Source organism: Xenopus tropicalis, chromosome 4 (genome assembly GCF_000004195.4).
Source record: "Xenopus tropicalis strain Nigerian chromosome 4, UCB_Xtro_10.0, whole genome shotgun sequence".
Lineage (NCBI taxonomy): Eukaryota > Metazoa > Chordata > Amphibia > Anura > Pipidae > Xenopus > Xenopus tropicalis.
In genome coordinates this window covers 51,755,963-51,782,825 of record NC_030680.2, presented here as the reverse complement: position 1 = coordinate 51,782,825, position 26,863 = coordinate 51,755,963, and the positions used below count along the sequence as shown (strand labels likewise).

At 39.1% G+C, this 26,863-nt stretch overlaps 1 protein-coding gene and 1 long non-coding RNA gene across 4 annotated transcripts in view; one reads left to right on the top strand and one right to left on the bottom strand.

The window, feature by feature from the left end:
• Nucleotides 1-682: 682 nt before the first annotated feature.
• LOC116410554 lies at nt 683-2,554 on the top strand. The gene is made up of 2 exons (XR_004222471.1): nt 683-1,051; nt 1,757-2,554. It is a non-coding gene; the product is annotated as an uncharacterized LOC116410554 (long non-coding RNA).
• A 12,731-nt stretch (nt 2,555-15,285) lies between these two features.
• The window catches only part of bbs2 (Bardet-Biedl syndrome 2), a 25,398-nt gene continuing 13,820 nt past the window's right edge, over nt 15,286-26,863 (bottom strand). For 2 of the 3 annotated variants that reach the window (XM_002937164.5, XM_004913527.4), the window contains exons 11-18: nt 22,677-22,824; nt 21,608-21,779; nt 20,844-20,973; nt 20,626-20,757; nt 20,407-20,544; nt 19,723-19,835; nt 16,570-16,718; nt 15,286-15,726 (exon numbers count right to left, since the gene is read on the bottom strand). In XM_002937164.5, coding sequence (XP_002937210.2) covers nt 15,620-15,726; nt 16,570-16,718; nt 19,723-19,835; nt 20,407-20,544; nt 20,626-20,757; nt 20,844-20,973; nt 21,608-21,779; nt 22,677-22,824 — 1,089 coding nt within the window. In that variant the 3' untranslated portion in view covers nt 15,286-15,619. The remainder of the gene's footprint in view (nt 15,727-16,569; nt 16,719-19,722; nt 19,836-20,406; nt 20,545-20,625; nt 20,758-20,843; nt 20,974-21,607; nt 21,780-22,676; nt 22,825-26,863) is intronic. The other variant, XM_004913528.4, reaches the window with a different exon arrangement.

The window sequence follows — 26,863 nt, the reverse complement described above, 5'->3', positions numbered from 1 at the left end:
CAGTATTTTAAATTTATACCAAAAAAATCAATAGATAAAAGCTGTTGCTGGCTCCACCAACTGTTTTGAACTGTGAAGAGTTTGGGGATCCTGGTGTTAATAGAGAATGCTCAGGACCTGGGGTTTTACAGATAAGGGATCTTTCTGTAATTTGGATCTCCAAAACTTAAGTCTGCTAAAAATCATTTAAATATTGAATAAACCCAATAGGCTTGTTTTGCCTCCAATAAGGATTAATTATATCTTAGTTGGGATCAGGTACAAGGTACTGTTTTATTATTACAGAGAAAAAGGAAATCATTTTTAAAACTTAAAATTATTTGCTTATAATGGAGACTATGGGAGATGGCCTTTACAATTAATCAAATAATGAATTTTAAAACTGATTTTCTTTTTCTCTGTAGTAATAAAACAGTATCTTGTAATTGATCCCATCTAAGATATAAATAATCCTTATTGGATGCAACTACTTTGTAGCAGTACTTTGTATTTGATCCCAGCTAAGATATAATTAATCCTTACTGGATGCAAAATAATCCTATTGGGTTTAATTATGTTTAATTATGGGTTTAATAATGTTTTATTGATTTTTTATTAGACTTAAGGTATGGAGATCCAAATTACGGAAAGATCCCTTATCTGGAATACCCTTGGTCCCGAGCATTCTGGATAATGGGTCCTATACCTGTACTTCAAAACCCATAAAATATGATTGTTTTATTAAAATACGATATTGCACTGTATTATTTATCTATAGTGAACAAAACTTTATTTGTAGTTCATCTTCCACTGCCTACTATCAGGTTGCCATGGTGATCTGATTCATCTAGGGATGTCACAATGAAACCTGAGCCATGGCTATCTGATGTAGTGATGTCACAATGTAACCTGTACTGCTTACTGATTTAACTGTCATAGTTGTTACTAGCTAGTCAGCTGTTAGGAGCTTTTAGGAGCTGTTAGGAGCTGAATAGCTAATTCATCTGAACCTTTTCTGAATCTGAATATTTTTCTACCTATCTACACATTCATCAACTAGAAAGAATTTTAGGTATGTTTGATATTTATTGATATTAATAAATAGTGATTGATATGATTGATATTAATAAATAGTGATACAATGCAGATTAGATAGAAAAACAAGACAAAGTAAATAGAGATGAGTAACAGATAGGGGGGTTTCTGTAACAAAAGGTGCAAACTTTGCTAGAGATCTAGTCACCTATGTAACCAATCAGCAGGAAACATTTATTGGCCACCTGTTTAAATGTCAATAGGGTGAAAAGTCGAACAAAAAGATCAGAGGATTTTAAATGATATATAGTTATATATAATTAAATAATATATAATACTAATAATTAAAACTGTGAATTTAAAAATATATTCTATATTATGAAATAGAAATTAGATATGAAATAACCTCTATAATACTGTTATAATAATAATCCGAAAAAGGTGAATATTGAATAAGGTTTAATCTGTCACATGAGGGCAATGACACACAGAGCTAATTGTAGCCAGCTACTTGTCGCTACTACAAAATAGACAATACTGATAATTATCTCTACATGTGTTTTAGCAGAGACAGTTCTCAGTATTGTCTATTGTAGGATATTTTTGTAGCCACTACAGGTAGCTGAGTACAAGTGGCTCTGTATATCATAGCCCTGATTGATTGATCTGATATTAAGATGACAATAATATGAGCACCACTACACTATAGCTACTTCATGATCTTTATTTCCCCCCCCCCCAGAATGAATTCATTTAGAGAGACTGAGACAATTCGCACAACTGAGAGAACAGTGACAATGGTGCTAAGAAGGAGAAAGCATCCATCTCATTCCCAGGGGATCAGGAAACTACAAGGTGCTGGATACATGGACAGCCCAAAATTGAAAATTATTCTTCTTTTGCTCATTGCTTTGCTACTTGTTTGCCTTGCAATACTGAGTTGGATTGTTCTGAAGAAAAATGAGAAAATTGAAAAGCTGGAGAATCAAATACAAGTTCTGGGCACTCAAGTGAGGAAACTTGTTGAGAAGGAACAGAAACTCACTGAGATTATTACAGTTCTTGAGAAAAAATTCCAAGAATCAGCAGATAAAGTTGAAACTTTAGCCAGGAAAATGCAGCAATCGGAAACTCCAGAGAACTTTGCAAATTTGGGATCATCCCGTGACACACAGGATGAAGTAACCCTTTCACAGAAGGCTTCAATGTATTTCTTGAAGCTGTTAAAAATATTGTTCTGAGCTAGAAAAAGTCAGCTCAGAGGGGCTTGGCCTACATTTGTATGGGGTAGGGTGGGAGGTGGGTTATCCCTGTACACAGGCCAGCTGCTATACAGTCATTTCACCTTGTTCTAGGAACCCCATTACTGACTTGTCTGGTTCCATCAACATGAACCAACCACAATGGTTCCTTACCAATTCTGGTGCAGCAATATTTTACTTTATGTACCGTAATGTTAGATACTTATGTATTTTCTACTAAAGATAGTAACATATATTGCTAAGAAACAGTAATAAAAAGACTATGGGAAGAACCGTAATGCATTTGTTAGTTCTCTTCATTGGTTCTTTGTTTGTCCTTCAACTTTTCTTTAACTAAACAGTCAGGGGGTGCTGGGAGTTGTACTTTTAATACAGCTAAAAGGCTGCAGGTTGGGCAGAACAACACTATAATAATACTTTCTTGCTTTCAGTGGTGGGAATGGAGTAGGGCAGTTGCCATGCTATAAACTCAGTACCCCCATGTTTTATGACTTTTTATTAGATCTGATATTGACTCTTGGACTTATGGGGCATTTCAGCAAAAGGTAAAGTTGTAATAATAGTAGTGGCATCTCTCCCAATAACCTATAAAACATGAGGTCTGTGGCCCACACTGCAATCTAAAATGGTTAGAGGGCACCAAATGAGCAAATGTACAGTATAGATGTATACAGAAAAAATTATTGAAATGTATTTGTGACAAATACATGTAGAGGAAAAAATACAGTTATTTTTATATGGAAAACAGACTCTAATTTGCATGTTATGTGAAATAGCATTATGTTTGTGCTTAACTTCAGTAGCCCTTGGTAAAACAAAAAGTATTTGACTTCCAGAATAGTGGCCTCAACTGTCTTATGATCAGTACAATTTGATAGGACTATCAAACCTAAAATCAGTGCTCCCCACTTTGTGTTGACAGAGACCAGATCAGTTTTACCTGCCACATTCAAGTATTATATAGCTGTAGGACCTTTCATCCATGACCCCATGCCAGTGGCTCAGTTTGTCTGACACAATAAAGCGCCAGAGATTGGCCCCTGGTATAGTGAATCTGCATGCTGGTCATCCCCCACCCCCCCCCCGGTATTGAGCACAGGAGTAAATATTTTGGAGAGATGTTGGGAGAGCTTGGGATAACCACATACCCATACCAGTGGCCTCAGCAGTACATGAAACCAGATCATTCCCCCCACTATGAACTGCTAGATATGGCTAGCAGAAAAAAGTTCAGCAGCAATAGTCTATGTTCTGTCTCAGCATCAGTTGTACCTGCCACAAGCCCTGTGTAGACCCGGTCTGTGAGGATGAGTGCAGCAGGTTGAATGATCACCTTAACAGATAGCTTACTCAATGAATAAAGACTCAGAAGTGTTTTCCAATGCTTCTTTATGCTTCAAGGTAGCAAGGGTATAACATAGAGACTTTTCCATAGGTAAATGTCTAATGAAGATACACAGCTTACATACACTGCAGTCTCTTCATAACACACTCAACAAAAAGGGCAGTTACAACAACAAAATGGAGGGCGGGAGCAACTATCTAGCAAGAAACAGCAGGGGTGAATGGATGATACCAAATAACATTATAACAATAACATTTAATAACAACTGCTAGGCAGTAAAAGCTGCGTGGCAGCACAGTCTATCATTCAGTATTTGTGGGCTTGTATGACATGGATATTATATCTATAATCAGTTGGCCCCACTAATGATATAGATATCACATATAAGTAGTTCATGCTTTTTGGCATTTGATATTATCAACAAACAAAAGAGTTAATTAAGAATTTGTCAATCCCCAAATTATAACTTTAAGGAGACCAAGGTTCAAAAAAAGTAGAAAACCAACTGATTCCTTTATGGAGTGACATAGGAAAATCATTTTATACTTACCAAGATTTACTTTTCCTGAGCTGTAGTATAGAAGTGGTCCACAATGGGTTACATCCCTACTCCTCCCGAGAATATAATAATAAATATAATACAGTTAACCAAAGCACAACCCCATAACATACTCAACCCTCTTCGAGTTTAGGATTATATTTGTGGTACTATAGGAGTAAGCCTTAAAAGGCCCGGACATAAGTGTATATTGAGAGGTAGAACCCTGGATAAACCTGCTATAGAGAGATTATTAATTCAACATACACTGTACTAATCAATTAACGTGGAAACACAGAAATGTGCTAGATGAATTCAGATGATCCTATGGCAGGATTATGTCATATTAAAAACCCTGCTAATGCCCAGACTGGCTCCTGCTGCATCCAGGCATGCGCAGAAGGCTGGAGGCAGCAGAACAAAGAAGGAGAGGAATCAAGCAGCTTGTAACTCAGGAACCAGGTCAGAAAGAACTGAGGGACAAAGGTAGGCAATTCTGGGAAGCTGTTTAGAGTATTTTTATTAATAGAAAAAAAAAAAGGTTTACTTATTCTTTAAGTCTACTAAAAAATCAATAAAACATTAATTAAACTCGATAGGATTGTTTTGCATCCAAAAAGGATTAATTATATGTTAGTTGGGACCAATTACAAGGTACTGTTTTTTTATTACAGAGAAAATCAGTTTTAAAATTCTGAACCATTTGATTAAAATGGATTCTATGGGAGATGGGCTTTCTGTAATTCGAAGCTTTCTGGATAATGGGTTTCCGGATAATTGATCCCATACCTGTACTAATGAATTAATGTGAAAACACAGAACTAGATGAATTCAGAAGATCCTATGGCAGGATTATGTCATATTAACCCTAGACACAAGTCATCTAATAATAATGCATTGCCACTATATTGGAAGTAATATAAAATGGAAGAATGTATTAATATGCAACAATAAACACCTCAATGGAAGGCTGCACTGCTGCAAAACAGTGTAATAGTATCCTACAGATGATTCATAGACAACACATGGACATAACCAAATTGATATGCAGCAGTAGTTTTATTATGTAAGAAATTAAATAGTGGCAAGATATTGCCCATTCTTACGGTAAGCTTTTAAGGGAAAAGAAAAAAAAAACATACAGTATTATACCGAAATAGAACAAGAAGAAATAATCAGCTGTAGCAATACCTTTAGTATTAACACACTGAATATCCAGGAAACACTATAGTAATAATGGAGATGCCCAATCCCCAATATTGTATATTGAACTATTGTTAAATATCTTGAATTAGGAAAATATCTGCACCAATACTTACTAAATTAGAAAAGAAATGGCCATTTGAACATTTGAAATACAATGATAATTACTCCTTCTCCATACAATATAATCTTTTAATTAAAAGAAGGTTCACATTCATAATTTAATAATGGAACATTTTGTCCATATCATGTGTATTGGTATCCATCAATCCCCTCTGGTATTGTTAAGTGTCATGACACAGTATAGCCCATTCCTATAAAATGTTTAATTTAACATTAAGTGAACAGACAAGCTAAATAAAATTCATGCAAATGATCCAAATGTTAGCCATACAGACACAGACACTACCAATGAGATCTACCTACCGCCTCCATGTTATAGCTAGCAAACAGTGATATGCTATAACATACTGTACATATATGGGCCTATTTATCAATTTTTGCATTTGAGTGAATTCAAGAGTGTTTTCTAATTCAAATAAACTTTTGAATGCTTGCTTATTTATTAATATGGAAAACTTGTTTACATAAAAAAAACTTGAATACTTGATTGTACTTGATTTTACAAACTCGAAAAAAACTAAAAATTCTGGAATTGAAAAGATGGCTTGACTTTGCCCAGGAAAACTCTCTTGACTTATATATAAACTTTTACATTCAAGTCTTCAGGTTTTTTGCACTTAATAAATATCAAACATTTGAGTTTTTGAACCATAACTTGAATTTAGCTTGTTTTAGCACTACAAAATTTTAATTGTGAAAAAAATAAAACTCCAACGTTAACAAATCATCCCCATAAAGTTATAACTAACAGAAAAAGATAGCATACTCAACGTGGACTACCATAGTGAGGTAATAAATCAGATAAACCAAGACTGGATACCTTCACCAGACTAAGAGGAAGCGCGAGTTCTATTTGAATTGAAGAAACTTATCACTGCTTGGGTAGTCACAAATGAAAATTGTAAACAGAGCCTTGAAGCAATAATTAGCAATGATCGTGTTAATCTATCTCAATCCAGCAATGCTGAGTTTCAGACTTTCTCTAAAAGCAACTTCAGCAAAAGAATTATGGGACAGTTGTCAGCCAGTGGTATAAAGGGCTCTGCCATTAGACTCTGAAACTGGGGAAATTTTGTGCGCTGGAATGTTGAATCCCTTTCTCCATTTGGCAGTCTGCAAGTGGGCCTGGGATTGATGGATGCCAGCAGAATACTACCTGCCTAAATGTGTAATCACAGAGGTCTGGTGCTGTTTTCCATGGTTTGTACTAGCCATCAGGACCAAGAAAAAGTAAATCTATAAAGTAAAGTGCATGATATTCTTGACAATTCTGCTCTTCCTACTTTGTGGAACAGTTTGGGGGGAAGGCCCATTTCTGTTTCGGCACAATAATGTGCCCAGGGCTGCTCATGCCATGGGGCAAGGTGACACAGCAGTGAGCAGTTACCAGAGATGGTAAAAAGCCACCTCTGGTAACTTTAAAGGGATTCTGATTTTATGGTGTTCTTCTACTTCTAACTTGCACTGTCTACATGGCAAATAATTCACTCTGCCATTTAAATGTTATTCTTGAACCAACAAAGGTATTTTTTTTAGTTATAATATTGGTGTGTAGGCCCCATCTCAGTGCATTGTGCCTGAATCTGAGCTTTCAGAAGGAGCCAGTGCTACACATTAGATCTGCTTTCAGATAATCTATTGTTCCTGGAGTCCCAAGCCGGACTTCTTAGTATTGAGTGCTATTCTGATATCTACTGGGAGCGACTATCTTGCTACCTTCCCATTGTTCTGCTGATCGGCTGCTGGGGGGGGGATGAGAGGGGGGTGATATCACTACAACTTGCAGCGCAGCAGTAACGTGAGACTGAAGTTTATTAGAGCACAGGCCACATGGCTGTGGCACCCTGGGAAAGTCTAAAATGAAATATAATTTAAAAAAAAGAAAAAAACATTTCAATACAGGATTCTACTAGAGAAGCTCTATTAACTGATGCTACATGTTTTCCCATGACAGAATTCTAAAATTCCATTTTTTTAAACAGAAATTCAGCTGTTTAGTGCAGGGAGCACTATATCACTCTCTGCATTAGCGCCACACGTGGCGCTGAATGCCCCCATGCACAAAGCCAGGTCCATATAGAGAGGGTTTGCTGAGATAAAGTTAACTGTACAAAGTCCTGACCTGTGCCCAAATGAACAGCCATGGAAATTCACCTAGTGGGATCCTTGCTAAGAGATGCAACTTCATTGGTTTGTAAATGAGCCAGATGTGTGACCAGACCCCAATGTCTATATAGTATAGCTGCTAAGGTAAAGTCATTCATAACCTACGGCTATTGCTAGCATCTCAAGTCCTGGCCATAGGCCTGCAAAATGGTTATATTAATAAAATTAGACCAATTTGTATTTTTGGAAACAAGGCAGCAATTAGCAGAGTTAAAGATATAGTAAACTGTGTAAAAAAGGAGTGTACACTGGCATTCTTAATCACCACTATTTAGTACTTTTCAGTAAACAATATCCTGGGGCTCTGCTCTTCCACATCACTTAAAGGAACAGTAACACTAAAAAATGAAAGAGCTTTAAAGTAATAAAAATATAATGCACTGTTGCCCTGCACTTGTAAAACTGGTGTGTTTGCTACAGTAACACTACTATAATTTATATAATAAGCTGCTGTGTAGCCTCGGGGGCAGCCATTCAAGCTGGAAAAAAGGAGAAAAGGCACAGGTTACATAGCAGATAACAGATAAGTTCTGTAGAATACAATAGTGTTTTATCTGTTATCTGCTATGTGCCTGTGCCTTTTCTCCTTTGAATGGCTGCCCCCATGGCTACATAGCATCTTATTTATATAAATTATAGTAGTCTTTCTGAAGTAAACACACAACTTTTACAGTGCAGGGCTGCAGCACATTATATTTTAGTTAGTTTTATACACTTTCATTTTTTGGTGTTACTGTTCCTTTAAGCCCTGTCCCTCCCCTCTAGCTGTGGAAACCAGTTAATGAGACCATAGGATTGATGGCTTTTATTGTTTTATTTTTTCTTTTTGCAGATGTCATGCAAGATTGGGGAGGCTGCAGTCGGAAAATGCCCTCCCCCTTCCAGAGTATGGTACAGGAAAGAACCATACCATACGTGCAGCTCTTAAAGGGGGCTGGATGTGCTTCTTTTCCATTCTTCTCTCCCCTTCTTAACCTTGTTGTCTCATATGCTGAGGAGAACTGCTGCCCTGAGCCACCCGGTTCTACTCAGCAGGCCCAACAAACTTCTAGACTGTGCAATGTCTTAACACCCTTACAGCAATCCTTCTCTCCTCGGCACACTCTGCTACTCCTACTCTGAAACCAACAACACAACCTAAACATGAGACAGGCAGGTCACATGTAGCATGGAGGCAGGTACTGGTGGCAACAGTTCTCCCTTCTCTCATTTCTTCCTTGAAGGTCCAGGTCTCCATTCTTTCTCCATTCTTGTTTCAGGAGAGCCTACCATAACAGGATGATGTGTAAACCTTTCTCCAAGGCCCAGCTCATGTTATGCCCTTGTTATGGGAGCCCACACCTTGTAGTTAAGGCCAAGCAGGAAGTTCCATTTGAACGGATGAGTTCTGTTGACTTGGAAGGTGGTATTTTTATTGGCCATTTCATCAGCCAGTAGGGTCTCAGAGATGAGTGCTCTTTTCGTGGCACCCAATCTTATGGTCTTTCACAGGGATAAGGTAGTACTGAGAACAATCCCTACCTTTCTAACAAAAGTAGTCTCTGAACTCCACGTGAACCAACCTATTGTGGTACTTTCCTTGTGCCCAAATACCAAGCATGACATGGAGAAGAAACCACACTCCTTAGATGTGGTGAGCGCTACTACATGGATAGAACTTTTTCTTGTTGGCACAATGAATCTCTTTGCAGAAAGGGACAAATGCAACAAAATCAATTTTATCCAGATGGATTAAGAAGTTAATTCATAAGGCATATGTGGCCTCTCAGAGGAATCCCCCTACACAGGTAAAAGCTCATTTGACCAGGGCCTTGAGCACCTCCTGGGCATGAAGGATAAGATCTTCAGCAGAACAGCTGTTTAGAGCAGCTACGTGGACTTCCATACCGATATCGGTTAGTTAGAATTTAGGCTAATTTGTTCAGGGCCAAGAATGCCGGTAATAGGCGCAGTCGGTTCGGGGACCACATTAACGAGCCGATGCGGTCCCCCGATCTAAATAAATTTTTTACCCTATCCGATCGATATCTGCCCGATTTCAGGCCAGATGTCGGTCAAGCAGGCCCGTCCTTTGTGCCCCTACACGGGCCGATAAGCTGCCGAATCGGTCTAAGAGGCCAATATCGGCAGCTACAATCGGCCTGTGTATGGCCACCTTTAGTCATGACCCACTTAGGATGTAGGGACTGCTTGGATAAGTCCCAGTATTTTCCCCAATGTGATGGGACAATGAATGGGGAAATGTGCTGTCTGTGGCAAACACTTTTGGTGTCTGATTTTCTGACTGCCTATCTGTAGAAGAATCACATTCTGGTCTAAGCCTACCACAGTTCTCTTTGAAAATACCACAACGTTCAAAACTGCCCAGATGCTGCTACTGAACCATAATTGTATTTAAAGGGGTTGTCAACCTTCAAATTAACTTTTAGTATGATGTAGCGTGATATTCTGGGGCAATTTGCCATTGGCCTTTATTATTTGTGGTTTTTGAATTATTTAGCTTTTTATGAAGCAACTCTCAAGTTTGGTATTTCAGCAGCTATCTAGTTGCTAGGGTCCAACTTACTCTAGCAACCAGGCATGCATTTGAATAAGACATTTAAATAGGAGAGGTCCTGAATAGAAAGGTATGTAACAAAAGTAACAATAGTAACTAGAAAGGAAAGTTTGAGAACAAATTTCATGTTGGTTTGAAAACCATGAAGTCACTGAATGAAACCTGATTTGTTGTGGGCTGGCTGTTGTTGGATCCACCCAGTTTTTCCAACCTTGGACCACAGTTATATCAATGAGTGACATCTGATTGGCAGTCGGTGGCCCCGCCCACTTTTTCTAAGTGACTAACTACCCAGTGACTAACTCTGCAAAGTTCAGGGACCCCAGAATTAATAGATAAAGAACGGCAGCAGTATAAATTTACACCAATAAATGTCAATAGGTGAATTGTGATTGGTGGTTGGTGGGTGTGCCCCCTTTTTCTAACCTTGAATCGAAGTCGCCCAGTGAGAAACTGCAAAGTTTGGGCTCCCTGGCATAAATAGTGTAAGAATTGCAGCATTTTTAATTCGATGGATGAAATGTGATTTGCTGTAAGTGGCCCAACCCACTTTTTTCTATTTTTGAACTGCAGTCCCCCAGTGACCAACTCTGCAAAGTTTGGCGTAAAATAGTGGGACTTACAGCATTTTACATTTCACCATTGAAAGTAAATAGGTGAAATGTTTTTCTAACTTTAAACCACAAATTCCAAATGACTAACTTTGCAAAGTACCCTGAAATTGATACTCAAATAATGGCATCAGTTTAAATATAAACCAATGAAATTTAATGGGTGGAAAGGGATTAGCTGTTGGTGGCTCCACCCACTTTTCATAACCTTTAACCTTAGTCCCCCAGAGACAAACTATGAAAAATTTGTGGACACTGGCAACGTGTGAGAATGGCAACAGTTAAATCAATTAAAGAAATATGATTGGCTTTTTGTGACTCTGCCCACTTTTTCTAACCTTGAATACATAGTCAGCCAGTGACTGACTGTGCAAAGTTTGGGAACCCTGGCAAAAATAGTGTGAGAAAGGCAGCAGTATAAATATAAACCAATAAAATTCAATTGGTGAAATCGGATTCTAACCTTTAACCTTAATCCCCCAGTGGCCAACTGTGAAAAGTTTGGGGGACACTAACTTTAAACGTGTGAAAATGGCAGCACTTTAAATTTCCCCATTAATATCAATGGAATAAATCTGACTGGCTGTCTGTGGCTCCACCCACTTTTCTCAATCCTTGAACTATTGTCATCCAGTGACTAACTCTGCAAAGTTTGGGGACCTTGGCGTAAATAGCATATGAATGGCAGTATTTTAAATTTATACCAAAAAAATCAATAGATAAAAGCTGTTGCTGGCTCCACCAACTGTTTTGAACTGTGAAGAGTTTGGGGATCCTGGTGTTAATAGAGAATGCTCAGGACCTGGGGTTTTACAGATAAGGGATCTTTCTGTAATTTGGATCTCCAAAACTTAAGTCTGCTAAAAATCATTTAAATATTGAATAAACCCAATAAGGATTAATTATATCTTAGCTGGGATCAAGTAGAAGGTACTGTTTTATAATTACAGAGAAAAAGGAAATAATTTTTAAAACTTAAAATTATTTGCTTATAATGGAGACTATGGGAGATGGCCTTTACATAATTCGGAACTTTCTGGATAACGGGTTTCCGGATAAGGGATCTCATACCTGTACTGTGACAATGGCAGCAGTTGAATTTCCTCCACAGAAGGTCAAAAAGTAAAATCTGAACTAGTCCTCTATATGTCTCAGGTATGAGTGTTCCAGTTCTACGCTATGTTAACACTTCACACATGAAAAGTTTCAAGGACTAAATTGCTATTATGCACGTATGTGGATTAAATGGACACTTGTTAATACTATACATATAAGAAGTCTCAAGGACTTATTTGCTATTATGCACATGTGGATCAAATGGACATATTGTTGAACTTGATCATGACATCACCAGGGAAGGGGAGAGTTTTCTAATCTCCACCTACTTCACAACCTTTAAAGAATAAGTAAACCTTTTTTTATCTATCAGTAAAATTACTCTACACAGCCTCCAGAATTACCTACCTTTGTCCTAGCATTCTGTCTGACCTGGTTCCTCAGTTATAAGTTGATTGTTTCCTTTGCTTCCTTATGCAGAGTGAAGCCCCGCCCCCACTTCCTGTTCAGTTCAATTCGACTACTGTAGTCGACCTGGAGAGCCTTCTGGGCATGCCTGTAGGCAGCAGGAGCCAGTCTGTTAGAGACCTGAACAGGAAGTGGGGGCAGGGCTTCACTCTGCACAAGGAAGCAAAGGAAACGATCAACTTCTAACTGAGGAACCAGGTCACTCTCAATGCTGGGACAAAGGTAGGTAATTCTGGAGGCTGGTTTAGAGTAATTTTACCGATAGAAAAAAAAAGGTTTACTTATTCTTTGAAACCTGAACGCTAATTGGTGCACCATTAGCTTGAGAAAAGGTCCGGAGGGGCCCAAAATGTTGCTTTTTTATGTACTTGAGCAAATAAAAACTTTTTTGCATGGTTTACAATTTCAGTGTGCTAAAACTGTAGGAGGAGTAGCGTTTAGAAAATCAGGGTGCTAAGAATAAGAAGAAGAAAAAGAAGAATAAGCGGAGCACTAAGCTGAAGTCGAAGAACAGTATGTTGGGTTTTTCAAACCTTTACCTTAGTAAAGTGTATGGAGTGGCTTGGGAGCGGCCGAGGAATTGAAGCATCCTGTGGAGATATGTGAGTGGTGTGCCGAAGAATTTTTCTATTCTAGGGTTTTTCAGACCAACATAATAAAATTGTAAGCTAAAATTTTTAGATGTGCAGACTTTGCCAGTATAAGGGCATCTCTGCAATGTGTCAACTGGGAAAGGCTTTTCATGGGGTTAGACACAGAAGGAAAATGGAACATCTTTAAAACATTGCTTTGCAGGTATACACAACAGTATATTCCCCTTGTAAGTAAGGAGAGGCATCGCAAAGCAAAACCTTTATGGCTGAATAAAAGTGTTAGTGTCGAGGTTGGTAAGAAAAAAACGTGCTTTTAAAGCATTCAAGTTAGCTGGGACAGCAGAAACTTTTATCAGGTACAAGGAAGCAAATAAAGCATGCAAAAAAGCTATCAGGCAAGCTAAAATAGAGATGGAAAGGGATATTGCAGCTAGGAGTAAAAAGAATCCAAAATAATTTTTTAATTATGTGAATAGTAAAAAAAAATGAAGCAAGAAGGGGTGGGAACCTTATTATCACGGGGGGGGGGGTAAGTTGGTTGATGAGAACGGGGAAAAAGCAGAAATTTTGAACTCTTATTTTTCATCTGTCTATACATCTGAGGAGCCAGATAATGAAGGCTTCCCTTTTAATATGCCCAGTTCTAGTAATTTAGCTACTGACGCATGGGTCACTCGGGAGGAAATTCAAAAGAGACTTGAACATGTAAAGGTAAACAAAGGTCCAGGACCGGATGGGATTCATCCCAGGGTATTAAATGAGCTGAGCGCTGTGATTGGCAAGCCTCTTCACTTAATTTTTCAGGATTCGTTGAGGTGTGGCATGGTGCCGAGAGACTGGCAAATTGCTAGTGTGGTGCCGTTATTTAAAAAGGGATCCCGTTCTCAGCCTGAAAACTATAGGCCTGTTAGTCTAACATCAGTAGTAGGAAAACTTTTGGAAGGGGTAATAAGGGATAGGATACTTGGATACATTGCAGTTCACAATACTATTAGTTTGTGCCAGCATTGTTTTATGCTTAACAGATCTTGCCAGACTAATTTAGTCGCCTTTTATGAGGAGGTGAGCAGGAACCTCAATGCTGGAATGGCAGTTGATGTCATCTACTTGGACTTTGCTAAAGCGTTTGATACAGTACCTCACAGAAGGTTAATGATCAAATTGAGGAATTTTGGCCTAGAACATACAGTAATATTTGTAATTGGATAGAGAACTGGCTGAAGGATAGATTACAAAGAGTGGTGATAAATAGAACATTTTCTAATTGGACCAGTGTGGTTAGTGGAGTACCGCAGGGGTCAGTCCTTGGTCCTTTGCTTTTTAACTTGTTTGTTAACGACCTGGAGGTGGGCATAGACAGTACTGTTTCTATTTTTGCTGATGACACTAAATTGTACAAAACTATAAGTTCCATGCAGGATGCTGCCACTTTGCAGAGCAATTTGAAAAAACTGGAAAACTGGGCAGCAAACTGGAAAATGAGGTTCAATGTTGATAAGTGCAGTTATGCACTTTGGTGGAAATAATATAAACGCAAACTATCTACAGAATGGTAGTTTTTTGGGGGTATCCTTAATGGAGAAGGATCTAGGGGTTTTTGTAAATAACAAGTTGTCTAATTCCAGGCAGTGTCATCCTGTGGCTACTAAAGCAAATAAAGTGCTGTCTTGTATAAAAAAGGGCATTGACTCAAGGGATGAGAACATAATTTTGCCCCTTTATAGGTCCTTGGTAAGGCCTCACCTTGAGTATGCAGTGCAGTTTTGGGCTCCAGTCCTTAAGAAGGATATTAATAAGCTGGAGAGCGTGCAGAGACGTGCAACTAAACTGGTAAAGGGGATGGAAGATGAGGAACTATGAGGTTAGACTGTCGAGGTTGGGGTTGTTTTCTCTGGAAAAGAGGCGCTTGTGAGGGGACATGATTACTCTGTACAAGTACATTAGAGGGGATTTGAAGCAGCGTAGGTGGTTTTTCACAGTGAGGGCAGTGAGGTTGTGGAATGCCCTTCCTAGTAATGTTGTGATGGCAGATTCTGTTAATGCCTTTAAGAGGGGCCTGGATGAGTTCTTGAACAAACAGAATATCGAAGGCTATTGTGATACTAATATCTACAGTTAGTATTAGTGGTTGTATATATAGTTTATGTATGCGAGTGTATAGATTGGTAGGTGTGGGTTGTGTGTGCTGGGTTTACTTGGATGGATTGAACTGGATGGACTCTTGATGGTCTTTTTTCAACCCTATGTAACTATGTAACCATGTAACTATGAATTAGCCATTCTATAACATACTAAAAGTTAACAGGTGGACAACTCCTTTAAACACATTCAAAGAAAGACAAAATCATATCATTTAATCAGTCTAACATTTTATGGAAAATAGTACTATACAAAGCAACATGTAATAAATAAATAACGTTAATTATAATATCAGCCATTGCTCTGCAATGGTTTGTAGATGTTTGTCAGGAAAAGTGCCAGTTCTGCAGCTGGAGCTATAAATGTCTCACAACTAGTTAACCATCAAAACACGCTTTCTATTTTGCTTCAGACTTGTAGTGCAAGGGCTAGGGAACTGCAAATCAAATGGATGGAAAATGCACATCAGAAAGGGTTCATCATGTAAAGCTAGGATAGAAACCCTCTAAGGCTCAAAAAAAGTGTAATAAGTGTAAGCCATAGGCTAGGAGGGTGTGGCACCTACACGCATGATCCTGAACAAGGCATTGATATTGTTGCTTCGGATTGCATCCCTGCATGCCGTAATCACCTGGACTTTGGGCTTCCCAACTGTAAAAACACACAAAGTAAATTACAGAAGGCTTAATGCTCCCACTTAAAATAACTGGAGGTTATTTAAATGTGACATTTAACTGACATCTTATGGTTTTAAAGTGTTACTGACATTAAAAAACTACTATTCAAATTATTAATGTGCATTAAAAGTTACCTATAGTTCATGTCGACCATTCTTTTCTGATAGGGCTGCAAGTAATTGTTACTTAAAGTCCCTAAACCTGACTGTTTTGACAACTTGAATGTCCCTTCTCAACCTGTCCGTTCACATGCAGCTAAGATCTTGTTTTATTCAGTGTGACTTTGCAAAGGTAAATGAGACAGGTCTGTGTCACCTGCTGCACTTCTCCCTGCATTAGCACCATTGATGCATAGAGGTGCATGGCAGTTTAACAATCGAGCTAGCAACAGCAGCTGATTGCAGTTCAAATAGTAGTTTTAATAGACCTGTAAATAGTGGCTTTGATTTCCCACTATTTGCCTTATAGTGTATGATAAGCCTTGAGAGCTAACACTCTATGGTTTTCACTTATATGGAGCTGTACTATAAAGGCACCCTTTTTTTAGTCTTGTATATTAGATTGTACACTCTGATCCAAAGTAGAGAGTTAACAGTAGAGACAATCTGTGCCTTATAGTGTACGATAAGAGCTTGAGAGCTAACAATCCTTATGGTATTCATTTACTTGGAGCTGTACTGTTTAGAAATCATTTATCTAGTGTCCTTCCTGAACTTGTATATTGTATATATGTATATGTATATTGTATATATGTACACTTTAATGCAAAGTAAACAGTTAACAGTAGAGAATGTCATTTGTTAAACTTTATATTTACCCCGCAGTCGTCCTGCTCGCTGGATTGCCTGGTTTACACATTTAAGATTATTTAAGAGTTCTGCATGATTGTTACAGCGAATTTTGTAACGATTTATTAGATCTCTGTTGAGGTCATACAGCTCATTGTAACGCTTCTTCATGTTTTTCCTGCATGGGCCAAAATGAATAAAATGATTATTTTGAAATGCTTTTTCTAAGGCAGTTTGTATTGTAGTTAAACAAGATTGAGACTAGATTTAATTAATTAAGTCAATCCTGACCTATTACATTATTTACTTGGGCAACTGTAGGAAACTGAAAATGGATGGGGTACACACTGCAGGATACTTTTAAAGTCATTCAAAAACCTTAGCTTTTATGTGTCTTAAATCCAGATTAAAAGAGAACTTAAGTTTAATAAAGAATTATTTACCTAGGGGTGTATTTATTAAAGCAAAATTAACACCAAAAATGAAAGTGAATAAAAGTAATTACAATATAATGTACTGTTGCCCTGCACTGGTACAACTGGTGTGTTTGCACCCAAAAGACTACTATAGATAATATAAACAAAGCTGCTGTGTAGCCATGGGGGCAGCAATTTAAGGGCTCTGGCACACGGGGAGATTAGTCGCCCGCGACAAATCTCCCTGTTTGAGGGCGATTAATCTCCCCGAGTTGCCATCACCTGCCATCCCACCGGCGAAAGTGTAAGTCGCCGGTGGGATGGCACACGCAGCGGCGCGATTTCGGCAAATCGGCGAAAAAGCCTCGCGGGCGACTAATCTCCCCATGTGCCAGAGCCCTAAAGAGGAAAAGGCACAGGTTACTTAGAAGATAACAGACAAAACTCCATTATATTCTACAGGGCTTATCTGTTATCTGCTATGTAACCTGTGCCATTTCTCCTTTTTTCCAGCTTGAATGGCTACAAAGCAGCTTATTTATATACTATAGCAGCGTTTCTGTAGCAAACACCAGTTGTACTAGTGCAGGGCAACAGTACATTAGATTTTAATTACTTTCATTATTTCGTGTTACTATTTACCTTTAACATTGGAGACAAACATCACCAGTGATGTTGCCCATAGAAATCAATCAGATGTTTGCTTTTGTTTTCTATTTGTAGGTGACAGTTCAAATCTAATTGCTGATTGGTTGCTATGGGCAACATCACCGGTGATGTTTATCTCCAATGTTCATAAATACTCCTCCTAATGTGTTGGCCTTCTTTACCAGTCTTGGCCTTGACAGATATACAGCAGTGAAGACCTGTCATTGGGAAAATGCCTCCAGTAGCTTGCTATCTTCTGTCTGCCAGTTTACAGCATATGCTCCAGCATAGGCTGCAGTCAGTTTAGGGTCTGACTCACAATATACAGTTGTGTGTATATTTGTATAAACATAGAAACAATATACCTTGTACAAAGCTAATTACCGTATATACTCGAGTATAAGCCGATCCGAATATAAGCCGAGGTACCTAATTTTACCTAAGAAAACTGGAAAAACTTATTGACTCGAGTATAAGCCTAGGGTGTGTTGTGTGATAATGCTATGTAAGTTTGCTTCACAGTACTAAAACACATATTTGCACCGATATTATACATTATTATACACTTTGAACACTACAATTGTAAATAAAACACTGTGCTTCGCTTATACCTATATAACATGGCTGTAACAGTTAACTTATACCTTGTACTTCAGCCTGCTGTAAAAACTGTCCATAGGAGCCCCATAACTTCCATAGCAAGCCGTGCTGGTGCTGTGAGCGCTCCTCACATATTCGGCTCCATAGCAAGGCGTGCTGTTGCTCCGTGTTGCACATAATCGCTTCCCTAGCACGAAGCAAGCCCTGCTGTTGCTCTTCCCCACGCTTCCCCAGCGTCCATGATATCACACAATGTACTACACTAATATGGCGCCACCCTGGGCTCTAGTAGCCGGTACTGATGAGTTGTATGGCAGGCAAAGAACAAATAAACAATGTGTAAAAAATGACTTTCTCTTTGTATGTGTGATCAGATTTTAGTTACTGCTTTGCCAATTCCAGTAAAGTATATACAGTAGGACTAATGGGGAAATTATATCCTGACTTTTTATTCATTCCCTTAATTTAAATGCTGGTGAGAGACATTGTGGAAGCAAAGGTAAGCAATTTAGTAACACAGAGACACAAATGATAAGGAAATGCTTGTACTCCCACTCATATTAAAAATGTTCTATCAGCTAACGCAGAAAGGCATGGGTGCACAAGCAGTAATGCTAATTGGTGGATAATAGTTATGCTTTACAGCTCTCCCATTCGCCCGCCTGTCCCCCGGGCGGGCGCTACCATATATATGCCCGAAACTGTATATACACACGACAGCGCTTGCCTAGCACCGCGCACACATGGCTGCCCGGCACCTGTGATCGCATATTGGATGAAAGATATAGTATATATGGTAACACGTACCCGCCCGGCCGCTGTATAAACAGATGATAGCGCTTGCCAAGTACCGCACACGCACGGCTGCCGGACCCGTCCGCCCGTCCACGCTACCGTATGTACAATAACAAAACTAATCAGTCACCTAAACCTCACAGTAGCGCTTCCCCAGCACTGCGCACGTATGCAGACGGGACTCGTCCGGCCGCTCGTCCGTCCACGTGGGGAGTTGCTACCATATACACTCGAGTATAAGCCGAGGGTCACTTTTTCAGCCCGTTTTTGGTGCTGAAAAACTCGGCTTATACTCGAGTATATACGGTAATCAGATTTACACTTCATGGCAGCAAAACAAAAGGTGCATTCTGCATCAGAATGAATAATCAGCCTTGTAGCATTATCAGCAAAGATAAATGTCACTTCACTTTCTATTAGCGTTTTTATGATTTCTGACCACTCCTAAGCTTAGTTTCTTTACAAGCAGCCCAGAGCACACACAATGCCACTGGCTTTAAAAAGATGGCCTAATATCAAGAGAACTGCTGTCAAGAAACTTAAATGCAAGAATCAGTGCTGTTATAGGACTGCTAAACCTTTCTGCTGACTTAGTAAGTTCAATATATACAATGCAACATTTTTAGCCATATTTTTTAGACTACAGTTCTCCTTAAAACCCATTATACCCAGTATCTTATCTTTGGACCCTGAGAAAACACAAAAAATAACTGTAGAACTCACATATCTCTCATTAAGCGAGCGTCTTCAGCTTGTACCAGCATACTACGAATTAGATTGGACTGATCAGCCATATCTGCAGTCAGCTTCTGATGAACAGAATGAGATTCATCCACCTGCAAAGGATACAAGGACTATAAAAAACATCTAGCACATGTTTTGTATATTTACAAGTACATTATAAAGAGATGGAAATCCATATATTTGGTACATATTATATAAATAACTTTAATTCCTATTTACTCTACATTTAGTCCTGCTGACACTTGGGAATTGTGAACAATTAGTACAAGGAGCTCTGTTTTTAATTTTGCGCATATAGATGTGCAATAAGTGTTTAACCCACAATTCATTACATTTACAGTTAGGTATTCATTTATAACATGAAGCCAGTAAAACTATTCTATAACCCCTTGCCTAGAAAATCAACATAACCACTTTACCTTAAAGGACAAGGGAATGCAAAATTAAAGAATATTTAGGCACTAAAATACTAATACTGACCTTTTTGGATCAATTCTGTACAACAGGGTTCAAAGATACTTTAAAGCGTTTGTTTTACCCCTAGTGACTGCTATAGTTATGCATTTTTATTTTATAATTATGTTCCCTAAGGGAACACTGCTTGTGCTTTTTCCATCTCTAAACCACTATGTTGAGACGTGCATGCATGTTTCTCTTATTCACCTGCACTAGCACCTTCCGAAGCTGGTCAAAGTATTTAGGAAAATCTGCTTCTACAGCCAGGTCTTCAATAGCCAAGAAGGAAGCTAAAGACTGGATGATATCACCAGCAAGATCCATATCATCTGTTCGCAGGCTTATCTGCAGAAGAAAAAGAGTGAGAAACAGGATAATGCATAAAGTTTGCTTCTCCAGCTGGGCGATCTTATAAAGTAGCACTACCTCTCCACTGGCTTTCATGCTCAGTAGGAGGGTTCCTCCATCACGCAGCGATGTAAAGCTGATTTGGAATGGTGCGTTCTGTATTTCTGCATCTTCGGGCAACAGAAAGTTTTGGTTCAACCAAAGAACAACCTAAAACACAACGCGGAGCATTATATTTCTTTTATGAGGGCTCTGGATTGGTATTGGGTATTTATATGTTAAAAGCCAAGACTCACCCTCTGCAAACGCTCACTGGTGGTGAATGTTACATAACTGGATGTCTCTGGTGCTGAGGAAGGATTACTTAGCACATACATGGAAAAGCGAGGAAGCTGCCGTGTCAGCTCAAATACATGGAACTGTACACTAAGAAGCAAAAAATAAAAAAACTAGGTAAGTCTTTGAAGCTTAACCTGGGGTTGTGTGTTAAAACTTGCTGGTTATTAAAATCTACAGGGTTCCCCGGTCTGCACAAGTTTCTATTAATGTTAATGTCAATTTAGCTACTCTAAACAGTCAACAATTATTGGTCATTGTGTGGAGCAAAAATGACAGCCTCCCTGACTAATATGTGGTCAGGAGTAAGCCTGTTGTTAAATGTGCAGGTTGAAAAATTCAAATGAGGGCCGCTGACATGTTCCATTCCCATAGGTTTCTAATCTGTTAACAAAGGGGGCAAAAAGATTGCCCTTGCCTGATCTGCCCCAGCACTTGGGTGGTCAGATTGGGAAATATTTGCTTGTTACGCCACGTCACCAATTGAGGGGGCCTTAGTGTTGTGAGTATAGAATGGTGACTGGCAATATATTTTATTTTCGTTTGATGATCTGGTTGTTTATGAATAAAATGAATTATATACATCAAAGATAATCAATATGCATTCCTCCCGCTCAGTTATAACTGATGAATCCACATGCTTTGGTTGAATCGTTAAAATTGCATTTCTCACACAGCAGACTGCATCTGTGAAATACAATAACAAAATACTACATTTTCCTACCTGCTCTTGTAACCCACAAATGCTTTGATGTGCAGATCCACTGGTACATCTTTAGGGGGGCTAATCGGAACACGAACCAGGCCACTTAGATGCTGAGTGCTAGGGTGAACAACATGACTTTCTCCTTCAAAGATCCCTTCTGCAAAGATCAGCACTGCCCGAATGATTGTATCTAAGAGTACAAATTGCATATCCTTCACCACTGTATCGGCCAGTTTTTGAATGCAATCTATGTTTAATGTTTACTTTCTTCTATTGTCAATCATATTAGGTGTTTAACTAAAAACTGAAAGAAACCAATTAGAAAGCAACTATTCTGTTTTTGTAGCACTACTTGATGATTTGCACTCTCTTTATGTCTTACCTGTACAACAATAACCATGCTGGCTCCAACACAGGTAGGTATACTTTTATGTGTAACATGGCTTGAACCCTACAGCTGCATGTATCCCTCTGTTGTAAAGTCTGTACATCTTTTTGCATTATTTTATCTACATATCACACATGCTGGTCTATTTGTCCTTATTTATGTCACACTACCTTCCCTATAGGACTATTCATCTGCACAGCCACCATTCTGCATATCACATATAATACCTTTGCCTTCCTCTGGATCAACTAGTAGGTAGGCAGGTTATATTTAGGCATTATGGTTGAACTTGATGGACTTGTGTCTTTCGAACCTATGAGATTTTTAGAATATAATTACATTTATATTTTTAGTTTATATATATCATATAAACTAAATTTTAACATTTTATTTTACTGTGCAAGTCTGAAGAGGGAATGTAAGATGGCGCCGTAGTGCTGTGTTAGTTTTTTCCCAAAGTTGCTGCTGGTTTGGGTACCAGTGAATGGGGCCGTGCATTTTAAACTACAAATACCCAAATCTGAAGTCTAATAAGGCAATTCAGTTGGAAAAGATTCATTACTTCTTCACAGGAGCTAAAACGGAGATGACCATGTTAAGATTATTTAGGCCATTCTCGTAATTTTAATGGCCTTAGGTACATCAGATATACATGATATACTTAAAAGATAATAAATAAAGAATGATGTATCCCCTCACCATTTGATGTTGAAATGCTTAGTTCTACATGTGCATTCTGGGTTTCAGAGCCCAGGGACACAGAAAGAGCAGTCTGCAGCTGTGTGTTTGCTGGTATTACTCCCATCTGCCCATCAGTCTCACTCTGTGAAATCCGGGACTCTGCCTGCTGGGGAAGAAATGTCAGAATGGAACAGACAGAAAAATATAGAACTACCTACTGACCACCTTATGGCCACCTTTAGATTATGTAAATCCATTTCAAAGCCAATCGTCTGTGTCTATAGATATAATATAGAGAGACATTGGTATTTAGAACATTATTGAGGGTGAGGAAGTTGGAGAGCAGTTGTCAAAATAGCAGTATATAACAATGCCAGATGCCTGAAAGTGGGTCTTGGCCTTTTTAGAACTGCTTGCAAAACAGTTCTTGCCATTTAAATGTATTAACAATTGAAATTATTTAGAAAATATTCAGCATTCAAAAAGTTTTCACTACCTTTACACATTACTAACAGTCTAATGGTTTTAATGTACTGTGGGTATTCACTTGCTTAGCATTTCTAGAAAAAAAGAAAAGTTAAAGTGGAGAGTGGTCATGTAGGTCAGTGCTGTCCAACTTCTGTGGTACCGAGGGCTGGAATTTTTCTGGCCTACATGGTGGGGGGCCGATAATGGAAGTCAGTTTTTACCACTCCCCTTTTTAAAGCGCACCTACTTCAAACATCACCCATGTTATCACAAGACCATACCCACATTAATGTGAAATAAATTTATTATGTCATATTAAGACATACTCTTAAATCTATATGCATCCCCTATGAATAGACCAATAACCCCAGCACATACATTTCACACCTTAGGGACCATATAATGACTATTTCCAAATGCTAAACAAACTCCCAGAACAAACCACTTCTAGGTTCACCTCCCACAAGCAGCATAGGGCAGGCAGAGAATGACACAGAGTAAGCACAACAGAGACCTTTCCGCACACCCTAGCTCTCCAAAATAGCTGAACGCCCGGTGCACACTGCTGGAGGGATCGGCACCCTCCCAAATCCAATGTAGCAAAAAAAGGCAAATGGCACTCAGGGCTGCAAGCAAGGGAACAAACCCTTTAAATTTTTATTGCGGAGGTGCAACGTTTCGGGGCAAGATAACCCCTTTATCAAGCATAAGGGTTTGTTCCCTTGCTTGCAGCCCTGAGTGCCATTTGCCTTTTTTTGCTACAGAGAATGACACAGAGGCAATTTAGGGCAGGCACAGTATGGCACACAAAGGCTGGCACTGCTACTACAGTCTCAGGTATGAACAGGTGAACAATGTGGGTGAACAATGCAGGGACTAAAAGGTGTGAAAAATACAGAAGATTACAGGTGTGAAAAATACAGGGATTTACAGCCTGAATCAGAGGTGTGAACAATGCAGGGGCGAGTTAACCTCAGTACTGATAGAAGTCACAGCAGCCAAACAGTGGTCTGGAGGTCATACAGTGGGGGGCCAGTTGGACAGCACTGATGTAAGTGAACATTTCCTTTTGGAAAAGGCTTCTGTAAATTTTTAATGCAGTGTTTAAGAAGTGGAGGGGTAAAGATGATAAATGTTTAACATCTACTTTAATAGGACAGTATAACATAACTTTTCATTTTTTTCACTGAATAATTTTTCCTTGTGGCAACTGTTCTAAAATAATATAAATTATATATATATATATATATATATATATATATATAATATATATACAGTGGAGGAAATAATTATTTGACCCCTCACTGATTTTGTAAGTTTGTCCAATGACAAAGAAATGAAAAGTCTCAGAACAGTATCATTTCATTGGTAGGTTTATTTTAACAGTGGCAGATAGCACATCAAAAGGAAAATCGAAAAAATAACTTTAAATAAAAGATAGCAACTGATTTGCATTTCATTGAGTGAAATACGTTTTTGAACCCTCTAACAAAAAAAGACTTAATACTTAGTGGAAAAACCCTTGTTTGCAAGCACAGAGGTCAAACGTTTCTTGTAATTGATGACCAAGTTTGCGCACATTTTAGGAGGAATGTTGGTCCACTCCTCTTTGCAGATCATCTCTAAATCCCTAAGGTTTCGAGGCTGTCTCTGTGCAACTCTGAGCTTGAGCTCCCTCCATAGGTTTTCTATTGGATTAAGGTCCGGAGACTGACTAGGCCACTCCATGACCTTAATGTGCTTCTTCTTGAGCCACTCCTTTGTTGCCTTTGCCGTATGTTTTGGGTCATTGTCGTGCTGGAACACCCATCCACGACCCATTTTTAGTTTCCTGGCAGAGGGAAGGAGGTTGTCGTTCAGGATTTCACGATACATGGCTCCGTCCATTTTCCCGTTAATGCGAATAAGTTGTCCTGTGCCCTTAGCAGAAAAACACCCCCAAAGCAAAATGTTTCCACCCCCATGCTTGACGGTGGGGACGGTGTTTTGGGGGTCATAGGCAGCATTTTTCTTCCTCCAAACACAGCGAGTTGAGTTAATGCCAAAGAGCTCTATTTTGGTCTCATCAGACCACAGCACCTTCTCCCAGTCACTCACAGAATCATTCAGGTGTTCATTGGCAAACTTCAGACGGGCCTGCACATAGGGCTGGGCGATATACCGTTTAATACCGAATACCGGTGTTTTTTTTTAAAACTATATTCATTTTTCAGATACCGCAATACCGGGGTGTCAGGGTACTCACCCGTGCGGCCCGGTGTCGTGCGCCTCCTTGCGTGCGCGCGCGTCCCCTTGTCCACGGGACATTGCGTACGCGCGTCCAGGTGCGCGTGCGTCAAAGCGCACGTACATGTCAAAGCGTGCACGTCCGTGACGCGCTGACGGCGCCGGTTCTGCGCATGCGTGGGGGGTATTTAAAGCTATCAAACGCCTCCTCCTGTGCTATGTTGTCTGCGGCCTTGCCTGGGAAACTAAGCCTGCCTGATTTACCTTACGACTTTCTGTTGCCGATCCTTTGCTTTCCTGACTCTGATTTTCAATACTGCAGTAATTATTCTCTAATTTATTAGGAAATGGGGTTAACACCTAATCATGCATGGAAAAAAAATACCGTCAAATACCGTGACACCGATATAATTTTGAAAAATACTGTGATATAAATTTTTGGTCATACCGCCCAGCTCTACCTGCACATGTGCCTTCTTGAGCAGGGGGACCTTGCGAGCCCTGCAGGATTTTAATCCATTGCGGTGTAATGTGTTTCCAATGGTTTTCTTGGTGACTGTGGTCCCTGCTAATTTGAGGTCATTAACTAACTCCTCCCGTGTAGTTCTAGGATGCTTTTTCACCTTTCTCAGAATCATTGACACCCCACGAGGTGAGATCTTGCGTGGAGCCCCAGAGCGAGGTCGATTGATGGTCATTTTGTGCTCCTTCCATTTTCGAACAATCGCACCAACAGTTGTCACCTTCTCTCCCAGCTTCTTGCTAATGGTTTTGTAGCCCATTCCAGCCTTGTGCAGGTCTACAATTTTGTCTCTGACATCCTTGGACAGCTCTTTGGTCTTTCCCATGTTGGAGAGTTTGGAGTCTGCTTGATTGATTGATTCTGTGGACAGGTGTCTTTTATACAGGTGACTAGTTAAGACAGGTGTCCTTAATGAGGTTGACTAATTGAGTAGAAGTGTCTAACCACTCTGTGGGAGCCAGAACTCTTAATGGTTGGTAGGGGTTCAAAAACTTATTTCACTCAATGAAATGCAAATCAGTTGCTATCTTTTATTTAAAGTTATTTTTTCGATTTTCCTTTTGATGTGCTATCTGCCACTGTTAAAATAAACCTACCATTGAAATGATACTGTTCTGAGACTTTTCATTTCTTTGTCATTGGACAAACTTACAAAATCAGTGAGGGGTCAAATAATTATTTCCTCCACTGTATATATAAAGACCAGCAACAGCGGGATTTCATGTGAAAAGTGAAAAACATGTATTTAAAGTAACATGAATGGCTGTTCATGTTACTTTAAATACATGTTTTTCACTTTTCACAAGAAATCCCTGTGTTGCTGGTCTTTTTTACACTATTGGAACCCTTTACCGAGCACCCGAGGTATGTTATGTAGCGGTGTGCCATCCTTTGTGTATGTATATATATATATATATTATATATCATAAGCTAACACTTAGCTTAGCTTAACACTTGTGCTAAAACTCGAATTTGAGTTATGGTTCAA